Source organism: Mesocricetus auratus, unplaced genomic scaffold (assembly GCF_017639785.1).
Source record: "Mesocricetus auratus isolate SY011 unplaced genomic scaffold, BCM_Maur_2.0 Super-Scaffold_100010, whole genome shotgun sequence".
Taxonomy (NCBI): domain Eukaryota; kingdom Metazoa; phylum Chordata; class Mammalia; order Rodentia; family Cricetidae; genus Mesocricetus; species Mesocricetus auratus.
In genome coordinates this window covers 66,431,328-66,458,558 of record NW_024429194.1, presented here as the reverse complement: position 1 = coordinate 66,458,558, position 27,231 = coordinate 66,431,328, and the positions used below count along the sequence as shown (strand labels likewise).

Genomic DNA, 27,231 nt, shown 5'->3' with positions numbered 1-27,231 from the left:
GTCCCTCTGGAGGAGAAGGGGCGCCCCAGGCTGCTCCCGAGGCTGTCAGTCTGAGCCCACCCGGCAGTGGTTCTCGCCTCGGGGAGCGTGACAGCGCTAGGGGGCGACAGCCTTCCCTGCCCCCCACCAAGGTCCCTAGGGGAGGGGGATCCCTCCGCGGGAGGCCTGTCTCTTTAAGGAGGCGGCCCTGACTGGGTGTGCCCCGTCTCCATGGTTACCCCGGTGCAGGCGGCGGTGCGGGAGGTAGGCTGCCGCTTCTCCCCGACAGACGGAGGGAGCTGCGGGGACCCGGCGCCGAGCCGAGCCGAGCCCGAGCGGGAGCCACCCCGCCAGCCGAAACGGGAGCCGCGGGCGGGTGGACGAAAGGTGCCGAGTGCGCGGTGGCCGCGGGGCCTGCAGCCCGGAATCCGTGGGCGGCGAGGGGTCGCGCGCCATGCTCCCAGCCCCGACGGCGCGGACGCCCCCTCGCGCGCCGGCCGCCGGTGGGGCCTGCGAGCCTGGGCCGGGCATTGCCCCCCGACGGCTACTCTAGGGGGCGCGGGGCCCGGCGGGGGGCGGCCGAGCCAGGCGCCCTCCCCGGGCGCTGAGTCCCCGCGCCCCGGAGGGATGGGGCGGGCGTCCACCGCCGCCTAAGATGCCGGCCATGCGGGGGCTCCTAGCGCCGCAGAACACCTTCCTGGACACAATCGCCACGCGCTTCGACGGGACGCGTGAGTCAGGCCCTAGCCCCCTAGCTTCCGGACTGCCACCTGCTGCTTGGCACCCACCGGTCTCCCCTCTTCCTCACCCCTCTTGAAGCCGGGGCCATCCTCTCCTTCCAGTCACTTCAGGTTTCCCAGAGATTTTCAGGGTCAACACTGCTAGCAGATGTCCCTAGGCGCGGAGGGTCTGGGTTGAGTCAATAACCCATTGCCCTTCTCAGAGAAGACCAGGCACTGTTGTTGCAAGGGCCGAATCCGGTGACGCGGGACCAGGGCCGGTGGACAGCGCAGAGGGCTCAAAACCCAGATTTAAAAATAAGATTTGCAAAGGAAGATAGAGTAGGCGGAATTCAGCAGATACTGTGTGTGCAAGCCCATCGCATAGCCTAAACACATCGCTTGGAATGCCTACCCAGCCCCAAAGATGAGCTTGGGGACTCCCATCGGGACTGGGGAAGTTTGGAAAAGGCAACTTGAGCTCCCAGATTCTGGGTTCCTGGGCTCTGAACACAGGGAAACATAAAAACAGGGTCCCTCCCCCTATCACTCCCAGCGGGGCTTCCCAGTTCTAACTAGCACCCTCCCTCCTGGTGTAGACAGCCCATAGGAACTCATCACTGAGCTCTCCCTCCCTCCACCCCAGACTTCTCCATCTGCTTTGGGCTTGAAGCCTGCTGATTCAGCACCCCTCATTCCCCCAATACATGCTTGGCTCCAGGCTCTGTTCAGTCACTATGCGTACACCCCCATCCTTGATAGCATTCACTAGTTCCTGAGCCCGGGCATGCAGCAAGGGTGCAAACACAGAACAGGATGGACAGTGGCCTGGGTTGCTTCCCAGACCAAGTGGGTCTCCGTGGGAGGAGCCATGCAGCCAACCTGCTTATCCAATTGGTGGGTGAGCCTGGTAGAAGCACAGGTGGGCCGAGAGCAGGTGCAGTCTCTGGGAAACCCCTAACCCCACCCCTTATTCAGACTGCTCAGGACACGCTCCCCGGGGTACAATACCATACCACACAGGTTGCATGTAACACGCTGCATTGACGTATGCTGATCCTCAAACACACTCAGACATATTCAGCTGGGAGCTGACCCTTGGGGATACTGACTGACTAGCAGACATGCTTCATTCATAAACAGGTCTTGGCCAGTACACACAACACCCCTGGGGCATGAAAGCCCACCCTTCGGTGGGTTTCGAGGGTGTTTTGAGACGCAGGCTGGTAGGTGAAGGTGCCCTTCAGTTCATGCTCTCTTCTGAGAGGCGTTCTCTTGCAGACAGTAACTTCGTGCTGGGCAACGCCCAGGTGGCAGGGCTCTTCCCTGTGGTCTACTGCTCTGATGGCTTCTGTGACCTCACGGGCTTCTCCAGGGCTGAGGTCATGCAGCGGGGCTGTGCCTGCTCCTTCCTCTACGGGCCAGATACCAGCGAGCTGGTTCGTCAACAGATCCGCAAGGCCCTGGATGAGCACAAAGAGTTCAAGGCTGAACTGATCCTGTACCGGAAGAGCGGTAAGGCACCATGGTGCCAACTCACCTCACCTTCGGTGTCGCCCTGGTGGGCTGGGCTCGCACCCCATTCGTGGCCTTGCCCGTCTTCCCATGGACCTGTCCACTCTTCAATCCCTTTCTCTGCCCCCCAGTCTCAGCCTGCACTCCCAGTCTTGACTTTCTCATATTCAGAAGCGGGGAGCACACACCTCAGACTGTCTGGCAGTCATGTCTGCTCTCCTCTGCTCCCTCTCCTAAGCCCTGTCCTAAATGAACTCACAGGGCTGCTGCCTCCCCAGGAAGCTGGTTTCAGCTTGCTTCTGCTGTTACCTTGGGTGGGCAGAGAATGGAAGTCTGTCTCTTTGCCTAGGGCTTCCATTCTGGTGTCTCCTGGATGTGATACCTATAAAAAATGAGAAAGGGGAGGTTGCCCTCTTCCTGGTCTCTCACAAGGACATCAGTGACACCAAGAACCGAGGAGGCCCTGACAACTGGAAAGAAAGAGGTGGGTGCCAGGCCCTGTTGGTTCAGTCGTCTGGGCTTGGACACTGGATACCTCCAGCCTATCCTGGGCTCCCTGAGTCCCACGCGCTCTGACAGAATGGTTCAGGATACTCTGATGTTCTGGGATGGGAGTCTTGTCCAAATCTGCTAGTTGAAACAAAGTTGAAGTTGTTAAATCAGTGTTACTCAGCAAATGGGGGCTGGGAAGCCTCCCTTTCCCCGCTAACAATGCCGCACACATACTCACCGGCCTCCTTTCCACAGAGCATGCCTTATGGCAAAGCCCCCTCCAAGGGCTGGGAAGGCCTTCCAGGTCACAGAGCTGTCGGTAGGCACTGGTCCAAGACCTCATTGGTATCTGGGATGCTGGAAGTTCAGTCCATTCCCACTGCTCTATCCTCACTCGGCCCCGGGTTTACCTCTTCTCGGTGTCAATCTTTAGTGCGGGCTCTTCTGAGCTTCCACGCCTCTGCTGGAAGCATCACGCTGGCTCTGCGTCTTGAGACCTTCTTAGAAACTTCCTCTCCCGGGGCATTTCTTCACTGACTCCTTTTATTGTCTTGCTGGATCCAGACCGGCAGCTGACCCTGGAACTAGTGTACTGAGTGCCCCTGGGACCGCACAGCTCTGATTGACAGGTGACCCGGTGATGTGAGGAATGCCCAACCCCTCACTCTGAATAGACAAAAGGGTCAATGAGCCAGATCAGACTAGCAGCTAGTGTCCTGTACCCAGGATCCTATTACCATCACAGGACCCTCTTTCTGTGCAGGTGGTGGCCGGCGCCGATATGGTCGGGCAGGAAGCAAAGGTTTTAATGCCAACCGGCGGCGGAGCCGAGCTGTTCTCTACCACCTCTCTGGCCACCTACAGAAGCAGCCTAAGGGCAAGCACAAGCTCAATAAGGTGGATTGAGCACTTGGGTGTGTGTTTGGTGTGGGTGCAGGGTCTGGCAGGCTGAAGAGAGCTGGGAGGGGGTCCCATGAGCCCTTTGTGGGTGGAACGAAAGAAGGAATGTGTCGCGTCTGAACCATCGGATGTTCTAAAGAACACCTTGGCTTTGGAGTCAATCCTGGCTCTGCTCCTAAGCAATTTTTCGGCCTTGGCCAACCCTGTCCTCAGCCTTCTGGTCTGTAAGTAAGACCCATGTCAGGGACACATTGAGAGTGCAGAGAAAGGAGATGAATGCTCCTGAGTTAACCTTGGTCCTATCCTTTCTTCTCTACCTGGACCCGCCCCTCCTCACTCAGGGAGTGTTTGGAGAGAAGCCAAATTTGCCTGAATATAAAGTCGCTGCCATCCGGAAGTCACCCTTCATCCTGCTGCACTGTGGAGCTCTGAGAGCCACCTGGGATGGCTTTATCCTGCTTGCCACACTCTACGTAGCCGTCACGGTGCCATACAGCGTGTGTGTGAGCACAGCACGGGAGCCCAGTGCTGCCCGTGGCCCACCTAGTGTCTGTGACCTGGCTGTGGAGGTCCTCTTCATCCTTGGTATGTGTAACGTTGCCTGCTGCTCCACTTAGGGCCGCACGCACGCACGCACACACGCATGCACACACGCATGCACACACGCATGCACACACGCACCTTAGGCTTTTGTAGGGATCATTCTTTGGATGGTTTCCATTGCTCGACAAGCTTAGTCAGGCCACCAGTGTGAAGGCCTGGGGCAGGACCAAGCACTGGACATGTAGGTACCTGTAGTAAAGAGCTGTATCCTACTGACATCTGCTCCTTGTCCCACAGATATTGTGCTGAATTTTCGTACCACATTTGTGTCCAAGTCAGGCCAGGTGGTATTTGCCCCAAAGTCTATCTGCCTCCACTACGTCACCACCTGGTTCCTGCTGGATGTCATAGCAGCGCTGCCCTTTGACTTGCTACATGCCTTCAAGGTCAACGTGGTCAGTGTGGCTGGGCTGGGTGGTGAGCTTGGGACTGACACCGGCAGGGCTAGAGTTGGCCCGGGATGACCTCCCTTCCCCAATCCTAGTACGTTGGGGCTCACCTGCTGAAGACTGTGAGGCTGCTGCGCCTGCTGCGCCTGCTGCCGAGACTGGATCGGTACTCTCAGTACAGCGCCGTGGTGCTCACCTTGCTCATGGCTGTGTTCGCGCTGCTCGCCCACTGGGTGGCCTGCATCTGGTTCTACATCGGCCAGCAGGAGATTGAGAGCAGCGAATCCGAGCTGCCTGAGATCGGTACGGCAGGCTGAGAGGAGGGACGCATGCATGCCACGGGGAGGATGGCAGGTGCCAGGATGTGACCATCTGCGTGTGGGAATGTCAGAGAAAGGGTGTGCATGTATGTGATGGCCGCCACCAGGTGGGGACAGCCCAGTGGCTCCCTGGGGAGTCTCAGTCACCCACAGTATCCTCCTGATGACCAGACCTAGATCTCATTTCTCAAGCTCTTGCCCAGCTGTAGGTCAGGTAAGGACCTGCTGGCTTCCTTTAGTGCCGTCTTTTTTGAAGCTTGTCCCCCACAGGTTCTCCAGGTCACTGCACCTCCTTTGTCTCCTCCAGCTCGTCTGTCTGTCATGTGTATCCGAATCCATGCTTTACCTGAGCCTAAAAAGCAGCCTTCTATCCCAGCATCCTCCCTTGTTCGGTTCTCCTCCTTCCACTAACCACCCACTCAGTCTTAACCCTTTCCACCCTCACCTCTCCACGCCACCCACAGGGTTCTGATTTCCCAGCACTGAACCCCAGCAAGGCCCCTTGCTGCCAGCCACGCTCTTGCTGTGTGAGGTGGGGCCCTAGGCTGAGCCCCTCTTCCCAGGGCCTCCAAGTCCCGCAGACTCCAGACAGGTCTTGGTTTTTGTTTTCAAGACAGGGTTTCTGTGTATCTCTGGTTGTCCTGTAAATCAGGCTGGACTCGAACTCACAGAGCTCCTTCTGCCTCTGCCTCCTGAGTGCTGGAATTAAACGCACAGGCCACCAACACCCAGCTTTCAGATAGGTTTTATTTGCATCTCTCCGCCCTACTACAGCAAGCCATGGTGTCTCCATAAGGACATTACAACTCTCCACCTTCCCATTTAGCTGTCCTGTTCCAGCCAGTCTAACATCTGGTGCCTCCCAGACTGGGAACATCTTTCTTCCACACCTCCAGCCCTGTCAGCTTCTCAGTAACTGAAATTTGTTGAGTTTCCAGCTGCTCGGGTGACCTCAGTGAGGTCACCAGTCAGTCTCAGAACTTGCTCTGATCAGTTCCCCTGAGATGCCGGGGTTCCTGCGAACCTTCTCCTTGCCAGGGGCTTGGAGACGGTGTGTGCCCAGAGGAGCCACTTGGCAGCTCCCCCGAGGCCTCTAGTTGCTGAGCACGAGGAACGGGGACACTCCAGCTTGTTGGTACTTGCCTTTCCCAGGGGAGTATATAGTACAGGCCGCTCTGGGTCAGCAAGCACCCCAACCCTGTCTCCCTGTCACCTCCAAATAGCCCCAAAATACCAAATTCTCAGGTGAACCCCATTCTTTGCAACTGATCCAGACAGCCTTGGTCCAGAGACCACACAAGATGGCTCAGTGAATGAGGTGCTTGCTGCCAAGCCTGGCAGACCTGAGTTTACTCCCCAGGCCAACAGGATAGAAGGAAAAGAACCAACTTCCACAAGTTGTCCTCTGACTTCCACATGCTGCCATGACATGTGCACACACAGAAGGGAGGGAGGGAGGGACAGAGGGAGAGGGAGGGATGGAGGGAGAAAGGAGGCAGGCAGGCTGGCTTTAAAAAAAAAGCCCTCCCTAACTTTTTTTTTTTCAAGACAGGGTTTCTCTGTAGCTTTGGAGGCTGTCCTGTAACTCACTCTGTAGACCAGGCTAGCCTCGAACTCACAGAGATCCGTCTGCTCTGCCTCCCGAGTGCTGGGATTAAAGGCGTGCGCCACCAACACCCAGCACCCTTCCTATCTTCTCTCTCTTTTTTTTTTTTTTTGGTTTTTTACAAGACAGGGTTTCTCTGTATTGTTTTGGAGGCTGTCGGTCCAGCCCGGCCTCGAACTCACAGAGATCTGCCTGCCTCTGCCTCCCGAGTGCTGGGATTAAAGGCGTGTGCCACCACCGCCCGGCCCCTTCCTATCTTTTAAGGTTAAGCACACATATCTCATCTTCCTGGGAGCTGTTTAGCTCCTACCCGGCAACCCTTAGGTTTAACCCCCCCCCCTCCTCTGGCCCCTCCCTGGTAGAGCTCCGAGACAGCCTCTGTCCCTCTGTGGAAGCCTTGCTACCTTGGGCATTCAGCTACTGAGGGAATGGGCATGGATGAGAGGAGAGGTTTGAGGACTTCCAAGACTGGGAAAAAGCAGCTGGGGGAGTGTGGCCCAGGGTCTGCATGTTGACCTTGAGAACTTGTACTTGCTCTCTTCTCCAGTGTCCAGAGAAGACTGGGTAAGTTCAGTCTCTGCTCAATAGTCCATCCTGGCCATGTGTCTGTTTGGGTGTGAGGGAACATAACGTGTCTGTGTGATCATGCAAGTATATACGGAGGCATCTGTTGCAAGTGTGTCCCCCGCCTGTGTGTCAGTGTCCAGTCACCTGTGGTCAGTAGCATACAAAGGCCTTTTTAGTGCAAGTGGGCTTGACTGTGGCTGGGCATCTGCAGGGTGTTTGCATGTGTGTCCTTGTCTCCCCCACTGTGTGGGGTATATGTGGCACCTCAGCGGCGTATGTGTGCACACATCCGTGTGGGTATGTTGGTGACAGCACATGTGAGACTGGGTGCTTTGTGAGGTTGCGGGGCAGGGCGTGGCTGGATGGGCAGAGGCGGGGTTTCCGTAGCAGGTGGTTGGACAAAGAAAAAGTTGTGAGCGGACAGGACAGAGGCGGAAGCTCAGCCATCCAAACTTGGGGACCAGGCTGAGGCTAAACTCAGTGAGATGCCACCCCTACCCCCCAGTCTCTTTGCCTGGCCGCCCCTCTCCTCCTATTGGACGCTTCCTGCGAGATTGACAGCAGCCTTGGAGAAATGGGTGCGATTCTCCTCACTCTGTCGGTGGCACCAGCAGGATCTGGCTGTGGAAGCTGGCAGCCTTTCTCCCGGGCTGTCTTGCTGAGAGTTGAAGGGATAGATAAGGATGTACTGTGCTACCAGAGAAGAGACAAGGTGACAGAAGCCACGGGGTGAGCCTGCATTTCCGTGCTCCCCACTTTCAGGGTGCCAGCTATGTCCTCAGAGCAGCAGACCTGTCCTGCTCTCTCAGCTGCCCCTCCTCCTCCCCAGGCTGGCTGCAGGAGCTGGCACGCAGGCTGGAGACCCCCTACTACCTGGTGAGCCGGACTTCAGATGGACGGAACAGCTCTGGCCAGAGTGAAAACTGCAGCAGCGAAGCCAATGGGACTGGGCTGGAGCTCCTGGGTGGCCCGTCCCTACGCAGCGCCTACATCACCTCCCTGTACTTTGCACTCAGCAGTCTCACCAGCGTGGGCTTTGGCAATGTGTCCGCTAACACAGACACTGAGAAGATCTTCTCCATCTGCACCATGCTGATTGGAGGTGAGGCTGGGCCGTGGCTTTCTGGGCCCTTCCATGCCTGTTTCTCTCAGGGTCCCCAGAGCTAGGGTACACCAGACCAGGGCTGGGAGGGATACCCATGAACCCTGCCAGGAACATGGGGACAGGCAGGGAGCAGAGGACAGGTTCGCTAGCCAGGCGTGGAGGTGACGCTTCCTCTCCACTCTTCCCCAGCCTTGATGCATGCAGTGGTGTTTGGGAACGTGACAGCCATTATCCAGCGCATGTACGCTCGCCGCTTTCTGTACCACAGCCGCACGCGTGACCTGCGAGACTACATCCGCATCCACCGCATCCCCAAGCCCCTCAAGCAGCGCATGCTTGAGTACTTCCAAGCCACCTGGGCTGTGAACAATGGCATCGACACCACTGAGGTGTGGTGGCCTCCTAGGCTGCTCCTTCTAGACTTTTGCTTCCTCAAGGGGTTTGTGCTTAGCCTCAGCAATCAGGAGTGGAGGTGTGGGTGGGTGGGGAATGCAGAAGTTTGGTTTTTCCTGGTTCTCTCGCAGGGACAGCACCCGCACATGAGACAGAGTAGAACCCTCATTGAGTCTGCGGGTGCTGTGTTCACCGGTGTCAGAGTCTGAGGCCAGGAGGAGGAAAGGGGCAGGGAGGGGGCTGCAAAGAGCTTTCTTTCTTCCATTGACTGAATCCTACACACCTTAGTGCTATTCAGGAGGCCCAGGCCTCCTTCCGTTTCCCCCTTCTTGCTCGTGAGGCTGGAAATGGTCGAGAGGAGCTGGCCAGAGGGGGCCTCCTGCCCTGCTACCATGACTCTCCCCTTCTGCCTGCCTCTAGCTGCTGCAGAGCCTCCCGGATGAGCTTCGAGCAGACATCGCCATGCACCTGCACAAGGAGGTCCTACAGCTGCCGCTGTTCGAGGCAGCAAGCCGTGGCTGCCTGCGGGCGCTGTCGCTGGCACTGCGGCCCGCCTTCTGCACACCTGGCGAGTACCTCATTCACCAAGGCGACGCCCTCCAGGCCCTCTACTTTGTCTGCTCGGGTTCCATGGAAGTCCTCAAAGGTGGCACCGTGCTAGCCATTCTAGGTTTGTGTGAGGGGAGAAAGGGTGCTTGATGGCGGGGGGGGGGGGGGGTTGGGGGGTGGGCGGGGGGCTCGTGTGTCTAGGAATTCATGGCCATTCGGCAGAAAGAAATCAGAGAGGGGGTACACCCAGGGGGAGAGGGGAGAGACAGACAGCATAGTCAGGAGCCAGAGCCCTGCACACAGTGTGAAGATGAGTCCGTGACCGCAAGGCCTTGAGGTTTTTCCTGAGGTGAGGCCAGTGAGGAGTCTGGCTTTGAAGGAGAGCCGTGCGTGACGGAAGGGAGACGCAGTGGAGGAAAGTGCAGGGGACAGTTCTGTAGTAGGGTGGAAAGAAGGCTGGACACGGCAGGCCCAGAGCCCAGCTGTGTGACAGCGGAGCCCAGCCTCTGCGTGACAGGGTAGACTCACTCAGATGAAGAGCACACCCTTCCTTTGGCAGCAGAGAGAGGGGAAATGAGACTTCAGTTTCCTAAGTGAGGACAAGAGGTCACCTCTGTGGAGGGGACAGTGCTAAGTACAAGCGCCTCGTGGTGAACTGTCTGCTGCCCAGCCCTTCCATGCCAAGACTTTGCAAACTCACGGAAGGGAACTGAGCACAGAAAAGTGACACTGGAACCCAGCTGTCCAACTCAGTCTCACGAGTGTTACATGGCCTACCAGGTGTCTTGGGAGGGCGATGGTCACACAAGGGAAGCATTTCAGGAGGCTGGGTGTGTACACAGGCGTCAGGAGAGCACATCCTAGCGCTCTGGGAAGCACAGGTCCGCGCTTATGAAAGCCAGTTAAGGAGCTGTGCTGTGCAGCCGTGGGAGACTCTCGGCGGTAACCTTGGAGGGCAAGGAACCGAGACCAGCCTGAATAATCCATTAGGTCATGTGGAAGGGAGGTGATGGCCAAGCCACATCCATGCCCTTGCTGTGGGGACAGCTAGAACCTAGAGGTGTGGGCTTCAGTGAAGACTAGGACACAAAAACACAGAAGGAGGTGGTGATGCTGAACATCCCAGCAGCTACTGGGAGCTCACTCTCATTCCCGGAGGAGGGCCCTCCAATTGGCATTAGATAAAAGAGATGTTGCCAGGGGGCTCAGAGCCCAACCAAGATGACAGACTGTTAATGAACTTATTTTTCTCATCTACCATGGATGCAGCTTCTGAGCCTAGATGTGGTTTATACTGGAACTGAGAAAATGGAGTTATGGGCAGATGTGGCATACACCTAGAATCCACGCCAGGCGGAACACTGGGGCAAGAGCATCACTTGAGCGCAGGAGTTGTAGCCGGCCTAGGCAGCATGGCCAGACCATCTGAAAGAAAGATGGAGTGGGAAAGGGGTTAGCCTAGCAGCACAAGATCCCGGATTCAACCTCCAGGATTAAAACCAGGTCTAGAGGTACATGCTGGTCATTCCAGCACTTGGGTAGTGGAGTCAGGAGGATCAGGAGTTCAAGGCCACCCTAGATGACATAGTGAGCTTGAGGCCAGCTTGGGATAAATGAAACCATGTTTCAAAAACAGAAAACTAAATAAGCAAAGGAGATAAGAGTTGCACCACAGGGGTATGGCTGGTAAGCCTTGAGGAACTGAGGGACGAGTATGGCCAGGAACCCTTGAGTAACTCAACTGGAGACATTAGGAGAGTGGAAAGACAGAGTGTGACAGCCACAGACTAGTCAGAGCAGGGCTGTCGAGGTGGTCACTTGGTAGTTCTGAATGTCTGAAAGTGTGCCTGGCTCTGACCCTGTTTGAGAACTGACTTTTGTTCTGTGTGTTGCGTTGCCCAGTCTGGCCCTCGGCTTGCTCCTAGTTAAGCTTCTGAGGGCTGGGAGTACATGCGCCCAGCTGTGGCCTGGTTTCTGCTTTCTTTCATGCCAGTCTCCCACTGCCTCTTCAGCTGGGCATTCAGGTGCATCCGGCCGGCTCCTGGCAGGACGAGTCTGGCCCTGGAGACTACAGTAGTGTTTCTGGCCCCAACCTGTTTGTGAGCCGATTCAGCCAAGTGCTCCAAGAGGCTATGAGCCTGGAGGCTATGGCCTGGGGCCTGGGGCCAGCGGCAGGTCTCTGGTTGCTGCTGACTTTGTCCTTAGTCCTGCTTCTCATTTTTGTATCACTTCTTTGATGAGGACAAAATGACACCTATCTTATTTCAGACGACATAAAAGACAGCTCTTTCCTTAAAATGTCTCATTGTAATCCAGACCGCTCTTGAAGGACCCAGGGACCCTCACACCAAGAACAGAAAACTTACACAAGGCGTACTCTGCACTCAGCTTTGAGCAGAACCCCACGGACATTTAGAGTGTGTGCCGACTGGCAGCCACCTGTCTTGGTCAAGGCCTTGACCGACCGCCCTTTCTAATCTTTCTAATCACCTGGCTGCTCTGACAGGGCCGAGCTGCCATGGCCGGTGCCCAGGTTGGGGATGAGCAAAAGGGAACAAGGGAGAGGAAGGAAATGAAGTTAGTTGGCTGGTTGGCCACAGACCCGCCCTGATCCAAAATCCCTGAGGCTGTAGGACATGACATCATTTTATAGTTACTGTCAGCCAGGTGGTAGTCTCAGCCTATGAAGGGAAACTCTTTATAGACCCCTGTGGTGCTATCAAGGTGCTCCCCTTCTTACCCTCTGTATGAAGGAGGCAGCTCAGACCAGGGATGGTGACGACATGGCCACCTGACGTTTTGGGCACTAAATGGATACTATCAAATTCTGGTTCATGGACAAGCTGCATCCAAATCACCTGTGGATCTTTAAGAAAATCAGATTGTGAAAATAAAGGCCCGGCCAGAGCCTGGGAGTGTGATTGGTTTAGTTTCCCCAAGGGAGTCTAATTAGCAACCTGTCTTCAAACCACAGGTATTGATGACATCCCACTCAGATGCAGAGGTCTCAGCCCTTGGCAGTGCTTGAGAGCCTGGGTCCCACTGTTCTTCTTCAGTGTGTGTGTGTGTGCACACACGTGTGTGCGTGAGAGAGCCTGGGTCCCACTGTTCTTCTTCAGTGTGTGTGTGTGTATGTGCGTGCGCGCGCACTCGTGTGTTCGTGAGAGAGCCTGGGTCCCACTGTTCTTCAGTGTGTGTGTGCACACGTGCGTGCGTGCATGCATGCGTGCCAGTGACACTGGGGGTCCTACCACAGCCAGACCCTTGGGCTTCCCTCCATCTGCTCAGCCTACAGCCACCTCCCCTCCCCTTGTGGCTTGCTAACCTTGGTCTCTCTCCTCAGGGAAGGGTGATCTGATTGGCTGTGAGCTGCCCCAGCGCGAGCAAGTAGTGAAGGCCAATGCGGACGTGAAGGGGCTGACGTACTGCGTCCTACAGTGTCTGCAGCTGGCTGGGTTGCATGAGAGCCTCGCCCTGTACCCCGAGTTTGCCCCACGCTTTAGCCGTGGCCTCCGAGGGGAGCTCAGCTACAACCTGGGGGCTGGGGGAGTCTCTACAGAGGTGAGGGCGCTGGGTACGTGCATGGAGGAACTGGGGTGCCAGGGAGCAGATGAAACGAACAAAATTGAAGGAGTAAAGAGGAAAGTGTGAGGTTGTGTGAAAGCTGCACACACGCGAGCACACACACACTCACACACACACTCACACACACACTCACACACACACACACACAGCCCTTTCACATCATTTATAAGTCAGTCCAGCTGGGCGTTGGTGGCGCACACCTTTAATCCCAGCACTCGGGAGGCTGAGGCAGGCAGATCTCTGTGAGTTTGAGACCAGTCTGGTCTATAGAGTGAGTTCTAGGATAGGCTCCAAAACAATACAGAGAAACCCTGTCTCAGAAAAAAAAAAAAAGTCAGTCCAAGCCAGGGAACAGTGGCACAGTTCTTTAATTCCAGTACTCAGAAGGCAGAGACAGGTGAATCTTTGTGAGATCAAGGCCAACCAGGTCTATAAAGTAAGTTCCAGGACAGCCAGGACTACACAATAGAGACCCTGTCTTAACAAACAAACAAACAAACAAAACTAACCAAACAAACAAAAAACCAAGCCAGTACAGCTTAGTCCTCCCCGATATCCTGGGCTCTGACCAAAACCTACAGCAAAGGGATCCACACGCAGTTGCTGGGCTGCAGAGGGAGGGGCGGTCAGAGACTGGCGTCAACCCTGAGGCCCTTGTCTCTTCACTGTTAAGTAGCATGTCCTGATGGGTGTATTAGTTACTTTCCTGTTAATAAAACATGACCAGGGCAACTTCCAGAAGGAAGGCTCAAGGTTCCTGAGGGATGACTCGGCAGCAGCCATGACAGTAGGAGCCAGAAGCTGAGGGCTCTCGTCCTTACCACAGGCAGGCAGTAGAGAGGGTGAGGTGAAAGGGTCACATCTCTTGTTGGAACCACTACAGAGGCCTCGGGGTCCCCTGGATTATCTCTAGCCCACACTGTGGTCCTGTTAGTCTGAAGGGCAGGGAAAGGGTTGCTATATCCACATTTGGGTGGGATTTGGGGGGTGATTTCCTCCAGGGCGTGGTGATTTCATCATGGCAGCGGGTCCTTCCTTCCACCAGGGCAGCATTTTCCTCTTCCTGGGTTATCTTTTCTGTCTGTGCCTTGGTAGAGGAGGTGAGTGACACACAGCAGTGTCCATCCATGCTGAACCCCTGTTCCCCTCTGTCCCCAGGTGGATACCAGCTCCCTGAGTGGTGACAACACCCTCATGTCCACACTGGAGGAGAAGGAGACAGACGGGGAGCAGGGACACACAGTCTCACCAGCCCCAGCAGATGAGCCCTCCAGTCCTCTGCTGTCACCTGGTTGCACCTCCTCCTCCTCAGCCGCCAAACTACTGTCCCCGCGTCGAACTGCACCCCGGCCACGGCTAGGTGGCAGAGGGCGGCCAAGTAGGGCAGGGGTTTTGAAGCCTGAAGCTGGCCCCTCTGCTCACCCAAGGACCCTAGATGGGCTGCGGCTACCTCCAATGCCATGGAATGTACCCCCAGACCTGAGTCCCAGGTGAGCAGGCCCTGGACTTCATGGCAGGGCTGTGGTGATAGGACAGAGGCACACCCCGCCACACCCCATCCTGAATATTAGCCATTTTTACTAATTTTTAAAAAGATTTATTTATTATGAATACAACATCTTGCTTCCATGTATGTCTGCACACCAGAAGAGGGCACCAGATCTCATGACAGATGGTTGTGAGCCATTGTGTGGTTGCTGGGAATTGAACTCGGGACCTCTGGAAGAGCAGCCAGTGCTCTTAACCTCTGAGCCATCTCTCCAGCCCTAGCCATTTTTATTTTTGAGATTATGTAATCCAGGTTGCCCTCCATGTGACCCTCCTGCCTCTGTCTCCTGAGTTCTGAGATTACATATGTGCACCATGCTTGGCTTTGTATTTTTAAAAAGGACTTCATCTATAATGGAATGGGACAGGGGACTGTGCACAGGAGGCCAGAAGAGGGCATTGGGTCCCCTGGAGCTGCAGTTCCAGGTGATTGTGAGCTCTATGTGAGTTCTCTGCAAGACTGAAACAGTCTTAACTTCTGAGAGGCATCTCCAGCCCCCATCCTTCCATCTTAACCTACTCAGCCTTCATGGTCCAAACCTGCCTCCTCCAAGAAGCCCTTCCTGATTCCTGCAGTGCCACTACCCATTTAGCAGGAGGCTGACCTGAACTCTTGCTGTTTTTGTTCTCCAACTTGCTCTTCAGCTAAAACACAAGTTCCCAGGAGAAGGACTGTGCTAGCTTCTTAGGATGTCCAGTTCCCCGCACAGCCCTGAGCTTCTGCAGCTGACACATGTGCTCACTGGAACATTCCATCCAGACGCCACAGTGGCTGCCTCTCATCTGATTTGTTTATTTGTTGGGTACACAGGGTCGTAGATGGCATTGAGGATGGCTGTGGCTCTGACCAGCACAAGTTCTCTTTCCGAGTGGGTCAGTCTGGCCCAGAATGTAGCAGCAGCCCCTCTCCGGGACCAGGTACTGGGCCAGGGGGCAGAGAGTGTTGATGGGAATACCCTTTTCCTTACAGACCTCAATCACTGTGGTGTCTGAGCCTGGTGGTAGAGGAGCTGGCAGGGGCAGCCTGTCTGGATGCCTTCTCGGGCTCAGGATGATTGGAATGCAGACTCGGATACCTGCCCTGCTGGCTCTAACTGTATAAGTTTAGCATCTTGGTCCACTTCCTATCTATAAAATGGGTTGTTGTGCACATTAGAGAATATCCTTGATGCCCTTAGCACACGTCGTCCTGACTGGGAGGAGAGAGCTGGAAAGACAGGCAGGCAGCCTGGAAAGTGAAGACTGACAGCACATATTCTAGGTCAGAATGAGGGACAGATACCAAGAACAACTTCCAGCTAGACATGGTGGCGTGTGCCTATAATGCCAGCACTAGGGAGGTAGAGGCAGACAGGTCAAGACCAGCCTTGGCTGTTAGGTAGATCTGAGAGCACCATGGGCTAGCTATGAGACTCTGTCTCATCTGTCCCATGGAGGGACAACTGCCTGCAGGGAGAACACGGAACCGTGTTACTCAGGGCTGCTGGGATGCGTTTTCATGTTGCTAACAGTTTAGGCAAAATTTAGCAACGTGACTAAGGCAGGAAGGCCACTGGGCGAGCGAGGCCAGTGTTCTGAGAGGCTGGGCCTGGATCCTAATCTGTCTCTTTTAGCAGCTCTGGCTGATAACCCCATCCTTTCCACTGAGAGTGGCCTGCTCACCGTCCCCCTGGGGCCCAGTGAAGCCAGGAACACAGACACACTGGACAAGCTGCGGCAGGCGGTGGGTGGAGGAGATGGGAGCAGGGAGGGACGAGCAGGCCCTGCTGAGATGGCTGGCCCATTGACCTTGTGACCTCCACACCCCAAGGTGATGGAGCTGTCTGAACAGGTGCTGCAGATGCGAGAGGGACTTCAGTCACTTCGCCAGGCTGTGCAACTCATCCTGGTGCCCCAAGGGGAAGGCCAGTGTCCCCGGGCATCTGGAGAGGGGCCATGCCCAGCTACTGTCTCTGGGCTCCTACAGCCGCTGTGTGTGGACACTGGGGCATCCTCCTACTGCCTGCAGCCCCCAGCAGGTTCTGTCTTGAGTGGGACCTGGCCTCACCCTCGTCCAGGGCACCCCTCTCCCCTCATGGCACCCTGGCCCTGGGGTCCCCCAGCATCTCAGAGCTCCCCTTGGCCTCGAGCCACAGCTTTATGGACCTCCACCTCAGACTCAGAGCCCCCTGGCTCTGGAGATCTCTGCTCTGAGCCAAGTACCCCAGCATCACCCCCTCCTTCTGAGGAAGGAGCTAGGACTGGGACCCCAGCACCTGTGAGCCAGGCTGAGGCTACCAGTACTGGAGAGCCCCCTCCGGGGTCAGGGAGCCGGGCCTTGCCCTGGGATCCCCACAGCCTAGAGATGGTGCTCATTGGCTGCCATGGTCCTGGCACAGTCCAGTGGACCCAGGAAGAAGGCACAGGGGTCTGACTGCTGGCGGGAGGTCAGTACTGCAAACCTGCACCATCTGCTGCTCTGCCTGGCCTCGCAGCTGTGCACTGCCGCTGGCTCAGGGCAGGGAGCCTGGGAAAGAAGAGGCTTAGCCTAGCTTCAGAGGGTGAGCTGGTGCCTCAGGCAGGCCCCAAACTAGGGGTCCACAGGTTCTGCTCCACTGACCTGCTTGTCCCCCCTCCGCCAGATGGGGGCAGAGGCCTGAGGACAAGGAGGGTTCTGCCATTCCTTGCATGTGCCCGTCTCTACCTGTCCTCATGTTTTTTATATTAAAAAACATAAAAAATAAAAGAAACTACTTTGGAACTTGGTGCTTTTTATTTACAAAAAGAAAAGCAAAAAGGGGGGGGCGACTAAAGCTGATCCCCTGGAGATACAGGAGTGATGTGGCAATGGTGGGACTCTGGCTCTGGGGAGGCGCAGGGGTCCCAGCCTCTCCTGGCTTCCCCATGGTGATCCCACCTTGCTTCAAAGGCTCAAATCAATGGGCCAGCAGTTGGGCCTCCACTACCCACTCTGGGCAGAAGTGTTTTCCAGGAGCCTGAGTTCCCAGCTCAAGGGAGCTGGAATGACAGGGGAAACTGAAGCCAAAGAATGCCCTGGTTTCTGCTACCCGCCTCACTGTGGTGTGATCTTGGCAGCCTCAGCCCGGATGAGGGCAATGAGGTCCTGGTTGATGAGGAAGACAAATCGTAGGCTGGCGATCTGGGCAGGAGAGAAGATGTCTCAGTACACAGGTAGGACAGGATATCCATGGACTAGTTTGTCATGCACTAGGTGACACACCCTTGTGGTAGAATATTATTTTAAGGTGTGTGACTTTTGTTTATGCTGCATTTGTGTAACTCTATGAAGTTGTTACTATTCCTATCTAAAGCATCTGTTGATCCTGATAAAGAGCTGAACGGCCAATAGCAAGGGCAGGAGGTGGGGCTGGCAGGCAGAGAGGATAAATAGAAGGAGAACGGAGGAAGAGGGGGAGCAGCAAGAGAACAAGGAGAGAGCGTCGGGGGCCAGAGACCCAGCCATGAATCAGGAAGGAAAGCAAGCTACACCGAAGTAAGAAAGATAAGAGCCCAGAGGGAAAATGCAGACAGATTAAGATAAGGAACGCTGGCTGGATATAAGCCAAGCTAAGGCTGGGCACTCATTAACTAAGATAAGCCTCCAAGTGTGATCTATTTGGGAGCTGGGTGGCAACCCCCCTAAAAGAGGCCAAAGAGTAAAACTTAGCACTATATACCCTAGCGTTCTCCACCCCCAACTCACTTCCACCACAGAGTTGTTGCTAAGCCGCCACTTGGAGCCACATAGTACAGGCCGGCCATCAATATAGATGGGCCGCCGGCCCTCATTGGCAATGAAGAAGTCACCATTGTTTTTCAGCTTGATAACACCTGTAGAGGAAGAGAGGAAAAGTGATGATAACATGGAAACAACCAGGGGAGAGCAAGTGCCTCTCTGCTTCCTGGGGATGAGGGCTCAAAAGTGCTTGAGACCCCTGGGTAGGGCTCTCAAAGCACCAACTACTTTGGCCGGCCTCACTAGTTCATGAGGGCTCCCTAAGCACGGCCCAGGGATGGAAGCCAGTGAGAGGCTGGGACGATGTCCCCACACTGTTCCCTGCTAGAGTGGCAGGAGTGTATACCTTGCTTTCGGGAGATCTTCCAAGCTGGACCTTCTAGAGACAGGTCCACATCGATCTGGTTGTCCTTGGTTGCTCTGCCCAGGGTGATCTGGGGAGATGGGGGAGGTGAGGGCTCGGGTAGGGAAGTAGGGAAAGGAGCCCCCCACAGGGTAGGGAAAGATGAGAAAACAAGGACTGGGCAGAGAAAAGGACGACGGAGGAGGAGCCTAGGCAGGGTGGGAACAGTGCCAGTCTGTCTCACCTCACGAGAGCGCATTAGGTACCGCACCATGCGGCCCCGCAACACTGCCAGGGTCTGGTTGTCGAAGTCTGGAGAGCTCATGCCTGAGAGAAGAGCAGGGTCAGCAAAGCAGGAACGGCCCAGCCCGGTGTTGGGGTGGGGAGACAGGCAGGGAGAGAGAGGTCTGGCAATCAGCACACCCAAAGAGGCAAGAAGAGGGGCCTGATGGGACAATGGACGCCAGAGCATACCCCTGGTCCCTGAGCCTCCTCACCTGTGATGCTGTCCACTAGCACCTGCCACTTATGCAATTCCTGTTCCAGCTGCCGGATCTCTCGTTTCTGGCGCCGGTCAGCCACCGTCAGCTCTGAGGTGAGGTTAAGTGGTAAGAAGGGACACTTTGATGCCACTAGCACCTTGAACTGGTCCCCTCCATTTCAGCAAGAGCTCCTGTTCCCACACTGTCCCCGGCAGGGTAGACTTACCATGCTCCAGAACTTCATCTCGCATGTCCCTGAGTGGTGAAAGGAGGAATCAGGCCCACTATCAGGCTCCACTACCTGACCCACTAGGGCACCCCAGGCTCTTCAGCCAAAGGGCTCAGGAAGTCGTCTAAGGCCTGGCCTAGCCCTGGGACTGGCGTGGGGAGAAGGGGAAGGCAGTGAGCTTAAGCGGCCCCCAAAGGAGAGGGTACAGCAGGGTGGCTAGCCCAGCAGCTGCACCTGAAGCTATGTCTGCTGGGCAGCCTGGGATGCCCAACAAATTGGAGTCGACCCTCTCCGGGAACTCACTTGAGCTTACTGTCGTCAATCAGGTCCTCAGCATCAGAGAAGTTCAGCACTTGGTCCCCCTTGGGCAGTGGCTGCACTGAACGAACAATAGAGAAAGTATAAATGTGCAGGTCTCTATTCCAGCCCCGATGCCCAACAGCCAGATGAGCTGAGTGGCCAGGCTGCAAGGACAGAGACTTCTGGAGTCAGAGTCACAGAGAGAGCACAGTCCCAAGCCGGGGGCACTCTTGACTTGACATAACGCATCCTGCCAGAGGTGGTTCAAGACGAGGGAACTGATCTGCATGGGCTTCTGGTACATGGCAGGCTTACTCCTAAAGCCTCAAACTAAGCAGGGGAGGACTACTCAGCTCCGGGTACATGTGAGGGAACAGATACCAGACAGCGGATCAGCAGATGAAGCTCTGACCCTAGTTGGGCACAGCCAGGAGTCAAGCGGCTCCTCAGCCTTTGGGCCCCCAAGCGGCATGCACACCATTGGAAAGCACAGGCCGAGAGCTGCTTCACTGCAGTCTGTGGGAATGACCTCCTTATGGGACACGGAATTAACTTTATTGCTTTTAAAAGATAAAACCGAGCAGGATAATTAATACTAGAACCCACCAAATATATTCTGGAAAAATACTGTTTCATGGAAGTTTTCAACTATTTCTGGTGAGAATGAAAGAAACCAAGGTGCCCAGACTATAAGAACTTGGATTTCTGGCCACCTGTGCCAAGACTACTGTGGTCCTCTGCAGTAGGGCAGCTTGCGGCTGCCAGCCTGGGGGGTGGGAGGGCTGCACAGGAGGCAAGAGACTGGAGACAGAGGAGCGGGCTTGCTGGTCACTGCCACCAAGCTGCCTTCATCAGGTCTGCCTGATATCCATGACTCCCAATGTGTGACTAACCTGCTGGAAACTAAGCCAAGGAAACCGTCTGATCCTTGGGACACTGGGCTCTAAGCAACAAGAAACAAATTCCCACACAGAGACTCTTGGAGGAAAAAAATTATATAACCTTTAAGATAAGGCTTTCAGTGACCAGAATGATTCCTAAAATGATGACAAAGAAGCAGGATATGGTGGCACAACCCTAGAATTCCATTTCTTGGGAGATGGAGGCAGGAGGTCAGCCTGGACTGTAGAAAATCAAGACAAAAAACCAACCAAACAAACAAACAAAAAAAGCCAGGTGGTGGCGCACACCTTTAATCCCAGCACTGGGGAGGCAGAGGCAGGCCGATCTCTGTGAGTTTGAGACCAACCTGGTCTCAGAGTTCCAGGACAGCCAAGGCTGTCTGACCCTGTGTTGACCCTAACCCCCCTCAAAAAAAGACAAGCTGGCTTTAAAATAGTTAAACTAAATGTGACCTAGCAAATGTTCTCTGGGAGGACTCAGTGATGGGTAAAGCAGCCAGCCCCTGGACCACTAATCTGTAGGACAGATCTCCTACGATTCGGCAGGGGGCGATCTTTTGGAACACCCAGGAGCCCACTAACGCAGCGAAGGGCCTTACTTCCAGAGTGTGAAGAGTTATGGCGGTGTGGTGCACCATGCAGCAGGCAGTGGATTCGACACCAAGAGTATGCCTAAACCACTGACGCCAGAACCTCGGTCACCAGTCCTCCTGCAGTTTCCTGCATCCTAACCAGATGGCTTTCCGAGCACTTGGCCTCCAGAGAAGGGGAGCTCGGTGATGAGGGGGTGGCAGAAGGCACTCCAGCCGTCAGGGAAGAAAAAGACGGGGGCCTAGATATGAAGTTCCACTGGGGAGTCCTGGCCTAAGCTACCTGACAACACAGACTCCCTGGCCCACGAATGGAGGACACAGAATGGTGATAGGGCAACTTCTAAGGTAGTTAGTATCTCTGGGGTGAGAAACATGGGAAGAGTGACTAAAGACGGACATGCCCAGTTCGCTACAGTTTTAACGCTACCTATAAGTAATATACTAATGTATTGTGTATGTGATGGCAAACTATGTCAAGAAATAGAACAAAAGACCCTGAAACAAGAAGTAGGAATAACTACCGTTAGGACCTTTGGCCCAGGATACCAGGCAAGCTGGCTTCCCTTCCCACAGTGCCAAAGGCCCTGACAGCTCTACAAGAAGCAAATTTTGTTGCTGCTGTGTTTTTTTTTTTTTTGCAAACTGAGGTGAAGAGGACACTAGGGGCTGCTGAGGACTCTCACACATGTTCTCACTCCTCAACACCTGGCTGCTCACGCTGCAGCTGCTGGGGTGTTACCTGTCTGGTCCTCGAGTAAGTAATACTGTCTCATGAGCTGCCAGTGGGCCTGCAGAGCCTTAGCAGTACGGGTCAGGTAGAAGGCATCAGGGTGTCTGTGCAGCAAGTCCTGGAAGGTTTCCAAGGTGGGCTGGCTGGTCTGGGAACAAGAAATATGCTCTTCAAGCCAGGGTTTTCTCATTCCCACCCCATCTCTGTCCCTAAGCCCTGTTAAGGACCTCGAAGAAGCAAACATCACCCAGGGTGCCAGGCTTAGTTTCTCCCAAGACCCACCACAAAGGTCCCTGCAGATGTGTTCATCTGCATGTATGCAGACCATAGACGGGGCGGGCAGGCCTCCCCACACTGTGCTTTTCCAAGGATTCAGCCTGTATCCTGTCCCCGTCCTCAACCTTACCGATCCTACTTTGCTCAGTAGCTGCTCCTCAGCCTTGCTGAACAGGGCCTTGCTCTGAATGGCTGCAATTGCTTCTGGGTGCAACTGCCTCATGGCCTGGCAAGCCAGCCTGAGCATGGAAAGGAATAAGGGGCAGAGCTGAACAGAGGGAGTCAAGTAACCTGGGGTTCTTACTCCCCCTAAACCTATAAGCCTTTGGGACTTAGAGATCCCAAGCCTAGAGGTCCTTGGTAGAAATAACCTGAGGCTTTAGTATAGCACCAGGACATGGTCCAATGAATCAAGAGGCAATTCTCTAGATGAAGCCATACTCTCTAAAGACCCAAGTGTGGTGGCACATGCCTGTAGCTCCAGCCTGCAGGAGATGGAGGAAGGAGGGCCACTCAAAGTTCAAGGCCAGTCTGGGTTATACAGCAAGCTTCAAATCAGCAAGGTAGATATTGTAAGACCTGGGCTCAAAACAAGCGAACAAGAAAGGTCTGGGGGGCCTGGCTCTGAGATCTCTCAGAACCTGCTGCAACTCTCTTTCCTGTCCAGCCAGCAAACACTGACACTCATTAAGCACTGCCTATTGCCTCCTTTTTCCGTGCGGAGGCCAGCTTGTTTTCTGGTGTCTCTGGGCGATGGCTACAGCTTAAGTGGGAGGATGGCAGGACTGTGTAGGAGTAGAAGATGGCGTCCAGCATCAAACCAAGCATTGAGGACACTGAATTAAGTGACTGAGGAGGAGTATGCTGCCTATGTACATGAGCTTATTTGAAACTCTGCTAAAACTAGACAAGTCTTGGGGCTCTTTTGTTTCAGCTCTCCTCTCCTCCCCACCACCTCTCTCTCTGTTTCTCAAGACAGGGTTTCTCTGTAGCTCTGACTGTCCTGGAACTCACTCTGTAGACCAGGTTGGCCTTGAACTCAGAGATCCACCTGCCTCTGCCTCCCAAGCACTGAGGGCTCAGTTCCCTCTTCATGTAAGAACTGTGAGAGGCTGGTGTGGAAAAGTTGAGAGGTGACACTGGTGGACCTGGGGTTCCTGGAACTTGTGGGCATTTGCTTCCTACGCTGCCTTCTTCTCTAGTAGACTCTGCTGCTTCTCTCCCTCCATCCAGGACTAGAAGGAGCAAGAGGAAGGAGCTTATCTTTAAAACCTGGCAGGTTCCCAATGATCCCATAGGATGCAAGGTACCCAGCCCTGCCTCCTAAGCCCTTCCTTTGGCCCCGAAAGAGTCTGGCTCTCCTATACCTAGTTCCAAATTTGGGTGGTCCCCAATAGCCCCCCCACTTAAGCCAGCCCACTCACTTGGAGATGACAGGGTCGTAGAGCAGGGCGTACCAACGCTCTTGAACTTCCCGCAGGGTAAAGCGGCAGCTGAACTTCACACCCAGGTGGACGGATGTCAGGTCATTGGTCTGCAAGACCCAGACTGGTTTGCTCCAGCCTCAGCAATAGGAAGAATCCTTCCCTTGGAAGCTATAGGGTGCTACTAAGCTAGTATGGGGGTTGGGACTTGGAGGGTAGGAGAGAAGGGAGCCCCAGTCCCATGGTGGGTGAACTACCTGCAACACAGCATTGATGAGAAGGAGGTCATCTGCAGGCTTCCATCGGCCCAGATCCTTGGTCACCTGAAGTGGCTGTTTGCTTTTCTTCACACGCTTAGTGAGTCCAGGGGTTGGGGCAGGGCTGGGTGGCACAGGAGTACTAGGGGCCTTGGATACCTGGATACAGAACAGGACCACAATGAACTCAAAGCTGGTGTCAGAAAAGCTGGGGTTTCAAACCTACTGCTTCACATACCGTGACAGCTGCAAGCTCAGGCAACACCAGGGAGCCAAGCTGAGAGCTTAGCTTTCCAATACCCACCCCCACCAAATTACTTCTACATAATTCTTGACCAGATGGGGTCTTCTCTCTGCTTGTGGTACCCTCGAGTCGAGAATGGAGGGTGGGTGGGGAGGATACCAGGGAACTACTCTTGCTGGTGCACTGTCTGGGGCCAGAGCAATGCCACCTGGGGGTTATTTTTACACCCCGCAATGCTGGGAACAAGCTGTCTGCTCCCAGAATAGATACATGCTCTCTGCCTCCCACACCGAATGTGATACAGGATGCACTGGCAGAGTGTGGAGTGCAGCAAGCAGGGAGGAGGGAAAGACAGGAGGGAGGGGTCTAGAGGGGGGCAGGGCAGCCTCATGCATCTGGGGAGACACACACCTCCGCACGCTCGGCCCATGATGGACCAGCTCCTCACCTTCTTCTTCTCACTAGAGGAGGGCTCACTCCCTGAGCAGCGGCCCGATTCCACTCCACTGGTCCCCTTCACCCGGGTAGAGGATTTGGCCAGGCTGCTCTCTACCAGCTCATCATCAAATTTTTTCCGTTTGATGAACCTGTAGGAGGTCCTTCGCTGTTAGCCACTGGCACCACCTCCCCTCAACCTCAAAGAGCAGGCTCCCAGCGGGAGCTAACTGCCCAGTTGCCTTCACTTTCCACCAGTGCCTGGCCCAGTGGACAGGGAATAAACAAATGCTAGTCCTGAGATGACAGGCCACAGAATGTGACTGCCATGAGGAGGGGTCAGTAGGGAAAAGCTCAGGCTGTTTGGACGCCAGGCAGGCTCACACGGCCATTTGCAACAGAGGTTAAGGCATGCGGTACCTCATCCCACAAGCCTACCCCTTCCCAGTTCCTGTGAAACCTGATTACCTGGAAGAGCTTCTGCGTTTAGGGATAGTACCCAGAGCCTGAGACGAAGCTCGCTTCTGTCCTGCCAGTGACTCTTCATCCTCTGAACGGCTAGCAGTGCCTGATGCCATCAGGGTTGAATCTAGCAGCCCCTGGGAATCTAAAAAAAGAGAAATGGTGAACTCAGGCTTCCCAAGTGCCCTCTGCACATGGGACTCCTTTTTCAGCTTGAGGTCTTTTTTTTTTTTTTTTTTTTTTTTGGTTTTTACGAGACAGGGTTTCTCTGTGTTGTTTCGGAGGCTATCGGTCCAGCCCGGCCTCAAACTCACAGAGATCCACCTGCCTCTGCCTCCCGAGTGCTGGGATTAAAGGCATGCGACACCACTGCCCGGCCCCAGCTTGAGGTTTTTAAGGTGGGAGTTCCTTGGCCATCCAGATCCCATCTGGGCTCAGGTGCCACGTGCCATGTCGTGCAGCACATGGTGCTCAGGTCAGACTGGCCATGCCGACACACCGGGCTCTGGGCATAACTGTTCCCTCTGCCACCAAAATGCAGTGTGCCCAGAGCAGCAGCTCAACAGCAAGTTAGTCACTGTGGTTCTGCTGAGAGGGGCATGGTGGTACCGATCCCTGGGGGGGGGGGGGGTGGAGGGTGGGGAGGTGGCAGAAAAGACACTTGTGCAAGGCGGGGAAAGTCACCAGATGCTTGGTGCATCTGGGGAGAGGGCGTGGCCTCACACTACCTTTGTCCATCCTCTCACAGTCCCAAAGCCACTGGCTCCAAACCACAGGGCTAGGAGGAAGGGTCCCACGGGTTCATCCAAGGTTTCTGACCAAGTGAGCTCAGATGCCGAGGAGAGAGTCTGCGAAGGAGAAACAGGGCTCCCTCAGGCTCAGGTCTCCAACGGACCAAACCTACTTTCCACCTGCTTATACTCGATCATGTCCCTGTCTCCTAAGGCAGGGAGGACATATGCAGTGGAGAGAGGCACAAAGCCCCCTCTTAGTTACACTGAGCAATCAGTAGCTACTCCCTGATGTAATGACTCCTACCTTTAATCCCAGTACCGGGAGGCAGAGGCAGGTGGATCCCTGTCGAGTTTGAGGCCAGCCTGACCCACCCAGCAAGCCAGGGATATGTAATATAAAAACAAAAATATAAGTTGCTATGTGGAAGTCCCTGAGACTTTGGAGACTATGACAAAAGGTGTAGACCTGGCTAGTTTTACCAGCAAGTCCCAAACGAAGCATCTTGAGTGTTAAGCAGAAAGAGCCAAGGGCTTCCTGGCTTCCTTTTTCCTTCAGCTACCCACTCACATCGCCAGCGCCTACCCTCTCCCAGGCCGCAGCTGGGGAGGGGAGAGAATCCCAGTGTCTCACCACACCTGTCCCCCGCTTCCATTTGCAGCTTATAAGTAAGTGGGTGGTACCTTCTGAAGATTAAAAAAAGTGGTGTCGCCCTCTGAATGTAGGAGCCAGCTAGGAGGCCTGGGCAGTCTATGGGACCTCTAACAGTGGAGCCGGTGTTTATCCCTAGTGCACAAATGGACTTCGGGAGCCCATTCCCTATGGAGGGTTACTATTGCAGCCCAGATACACGGCGGAGGGCCTAGACCCTCCCCCAAATGATGTGACAGACTTGGATGAAGGCCTCACCGTCCTTGGGGAGCGGGCGGGTTGGGGGGCTGGTAGGGGGCATGGGAGGGAGAGGGGACAGGGGGATTAATATGTAAAACGATTCTTTCTAAGTTAAAAAAAAGTGGCTTGGGAACTATGTGAATACCCACCGCCTTGGGAGACCCGCTTGTAACCCACTGTACTCAGGTACAGACTTCCTGGAGGGCTCCGTCTGCAGACCCCGCCACTTCGGACTCGGGGGTCTCCCAGAGCCAAATTCCGGCTCTGTCCCTGAGGCCGCTCCTTGCTCTGCTCTGTAGGTTACGGCTGAGAAAGGCGGGCACCACCGGAGAGGGTGAAGGTGCCCAGTGCCACAAGCAACTGAGGCCGAGTTTCTTGCCTTCCTTCCCGTCCCTCCGTCCCTCCTCCCGCGAGAGCCCACCCAAGGTGAGGGATCAGTCCACGTCTGTTTCGGGGACTCTGGGGAGGAGTGGCAATTTAGTCAGCTCTGCAACTCCTAGCATTGCACCGGTAAACCACGATGCGCCCGCAGTCTGGCTCTGAGCCCCACGGGCTGGTGACAGCGAACCAGGATCAACCCCCAGCGAGTCTCAGCCCACCTCAAGCATGCCACATTTGCGCATGCGTAACGCCGCAGGCCAGATTCCAGCCCGGTGCGACTTACGCATGCGCAGTGTTTTCGGGGCGAAACCGGGGCGGGGCCCCGAGTCTCGCTGGTTGGGGAGGGGGTTTGTGCCCCGCGGCACATTGCGAAACTCCATTTCACCCCCATCTCTACTCAGAACACGAGGAGACGAACCGCGAGGCCTCACCATTCCTAGGCTGCCAGCTCCAACAATTTCTCCGCGGCGACAGGAGGAGCCGCAGGGCCAAAGCCGGCTTCCGTGAGATACATCTACTTCCGGGTTGCGAGCGAGAGGCCTGC

The 27,231-nt window shown here is 55.2% G+C and overlaps 2 protein-coding genes and 1 long non-coding RNA gene across 7 annotated transcripts; 1 reads left to right on the top strand and 2 right to left on the bottom strand.

Annotated features, from left to right (window-relative positions):
• The first annotated feature begins 510 nt into the window (after positions 1–510).
• Kcnh3 (potassium voltage-gated channel subfamily H member 3) lies at positions 511–17,010 on the top strand. 3 transcript variants are annotated; one of them, XM_013111247.3, is made up of 15 exons: positions 511–710; positions 1,980–2,213; positions 2,563–2,697; positions 3,469–3,602; positions 3,947–4,190; positions 4,446–4,603; positions 4,693–4,900; positions 7,920–8,192; positions 8,385–8,584; positions 9,009–9,258; positions 12,481–12,698; positions 13,881–14,212; positions 15,082–15,188; positions 15,884–15,993; positions 16,081–17,010. In XM_013111247.3, exons 1-15 carry the CDS (start codon positions 635–637, stop codon positions 16,681–16,683), a joined length of 3,282 nt encoding a protein of 1,093 aa, XP_012966701.1. In that variant the 5' UTR covers positions 511–634; the 3' UTR covers positions 16,684–17,010. The 3 variants fall into 3 exon arrangements, with proteins under 3 accessions (XP_012966701.1, XP_021081194.1, XP_021081193.1); XM_021225535.2 differs by lacking the exon at positions 511–710 and having other exon boundaries at positions 1,874–2,213; positions 15,887–15,993; XM_021225534.2 differs by lacking the exon at positions 511–710 and having other exon boundaries at positions 1,874–2,213.
• LOC121142877 lies at positions 1,723–2,610 on the bottom strand. Its single transcript, XR_005879990.1, has 2 exons — positions 2,523–2,610; positions 1,723–2,161 (listed from the first exon to the last, which is right to left on the bottom strand). It is a non-coding gene; the product is annotated as an uncharacterized LOC121142877 (long non-coding RNA).
• On the bottom strand, positions 17,004–27,231 carry Mcrs1 (microspherule protein 1). Of its 3 annotated transcripts, none has more exons than XM_005067213.4 (15): positions 27,119–27,230; positions 25,412–25,531; positions 24,690–24,828; positions 24,235–24,373; positions 23,543–23,701; positions 23,286–23,395; positions 21,992–22,100; positions 21,595–21,733; positions 19,364–19,439; positions 19,058–19,086; positions 18,847–18,939; positions 18,594–18,676; positions 18,353–18,440; positions 17,974–18,101; positions 17,004–17,409 (listed from the first exon to the last, which is right to left on the bottom strand). In XM_005067213.4, exons 2-15 carry the CDS (start codon positions 25,419–25,421, stop codon positions 17,323–17,325), a joined length of 1,389 nt encoding a protein of 462 aa, XP_005067270.1. In that variant the 5' UTR covers positions 25,422–25,531; positions 27,119–27,230; the 3' UTR covers positions 17,004–17,322. The 3 variants fall into 3 exon arrangements, with proteins under 3 accessions (XP_005067270.1, XP_040609784.1, XP_021081196.1); XM_040753850.1 differs by lacking the exon at positions 27,119–27,230 and adding an exon at positions 26,456–26,903; XM_021225537.2 differs by lacking the exon at positions 25,412–25,531 and having other exon boundaries at positions 27,119–27,231.

What these genes read in the sequence shown, in the direction of transcription:
- Mcrs1 (XM_005067213.4), bottom strand. An exon ending in TACGACCCTGTCATCTCCAA is followed by an intron (nt 22,101 to 23,285) that starts GTGAGTGGGCTG and finishes TTCCATGCTCAG; the next exon opens with GCTGGCTTGCCAGGCCATGA. An exon ending in TACTGAGCAAAGTAGGATCG is followed by an intron (nt 21,734 to 21,991) that starts GTAAGGTTGAGG and finishes TCTTGTTCCCAG; the next exon opens with ACCAGCCAGCCCACCTTGGA.
- Kcnh3 (XM_021225534.2), top strand. Translation starts at nt 1,874, where the DNA reads ATGAAAGCCCACCCTTCGGTGGGTTTCGAGGGTGTTTTGAGACGCAGG. An exon ending in GATCCTGTACCGGAAGAGCG is followed by an intron (nt 2,214 to 2,562) that starts GTAAGGCACCAT and finishes CTCTTTGCCTAG; the next exon opens with GGCTTCCATTCTGGTGTCTC. An exon ending in CCCCCAGACCTGAGTCCCAG is followed by an intron (nt 14,213 to 15,081) that starts GTGAGCAGGCCC and finishes TTGGGTACACAG; the next exon opens with GGTCGTAGATGGCATTGAGG.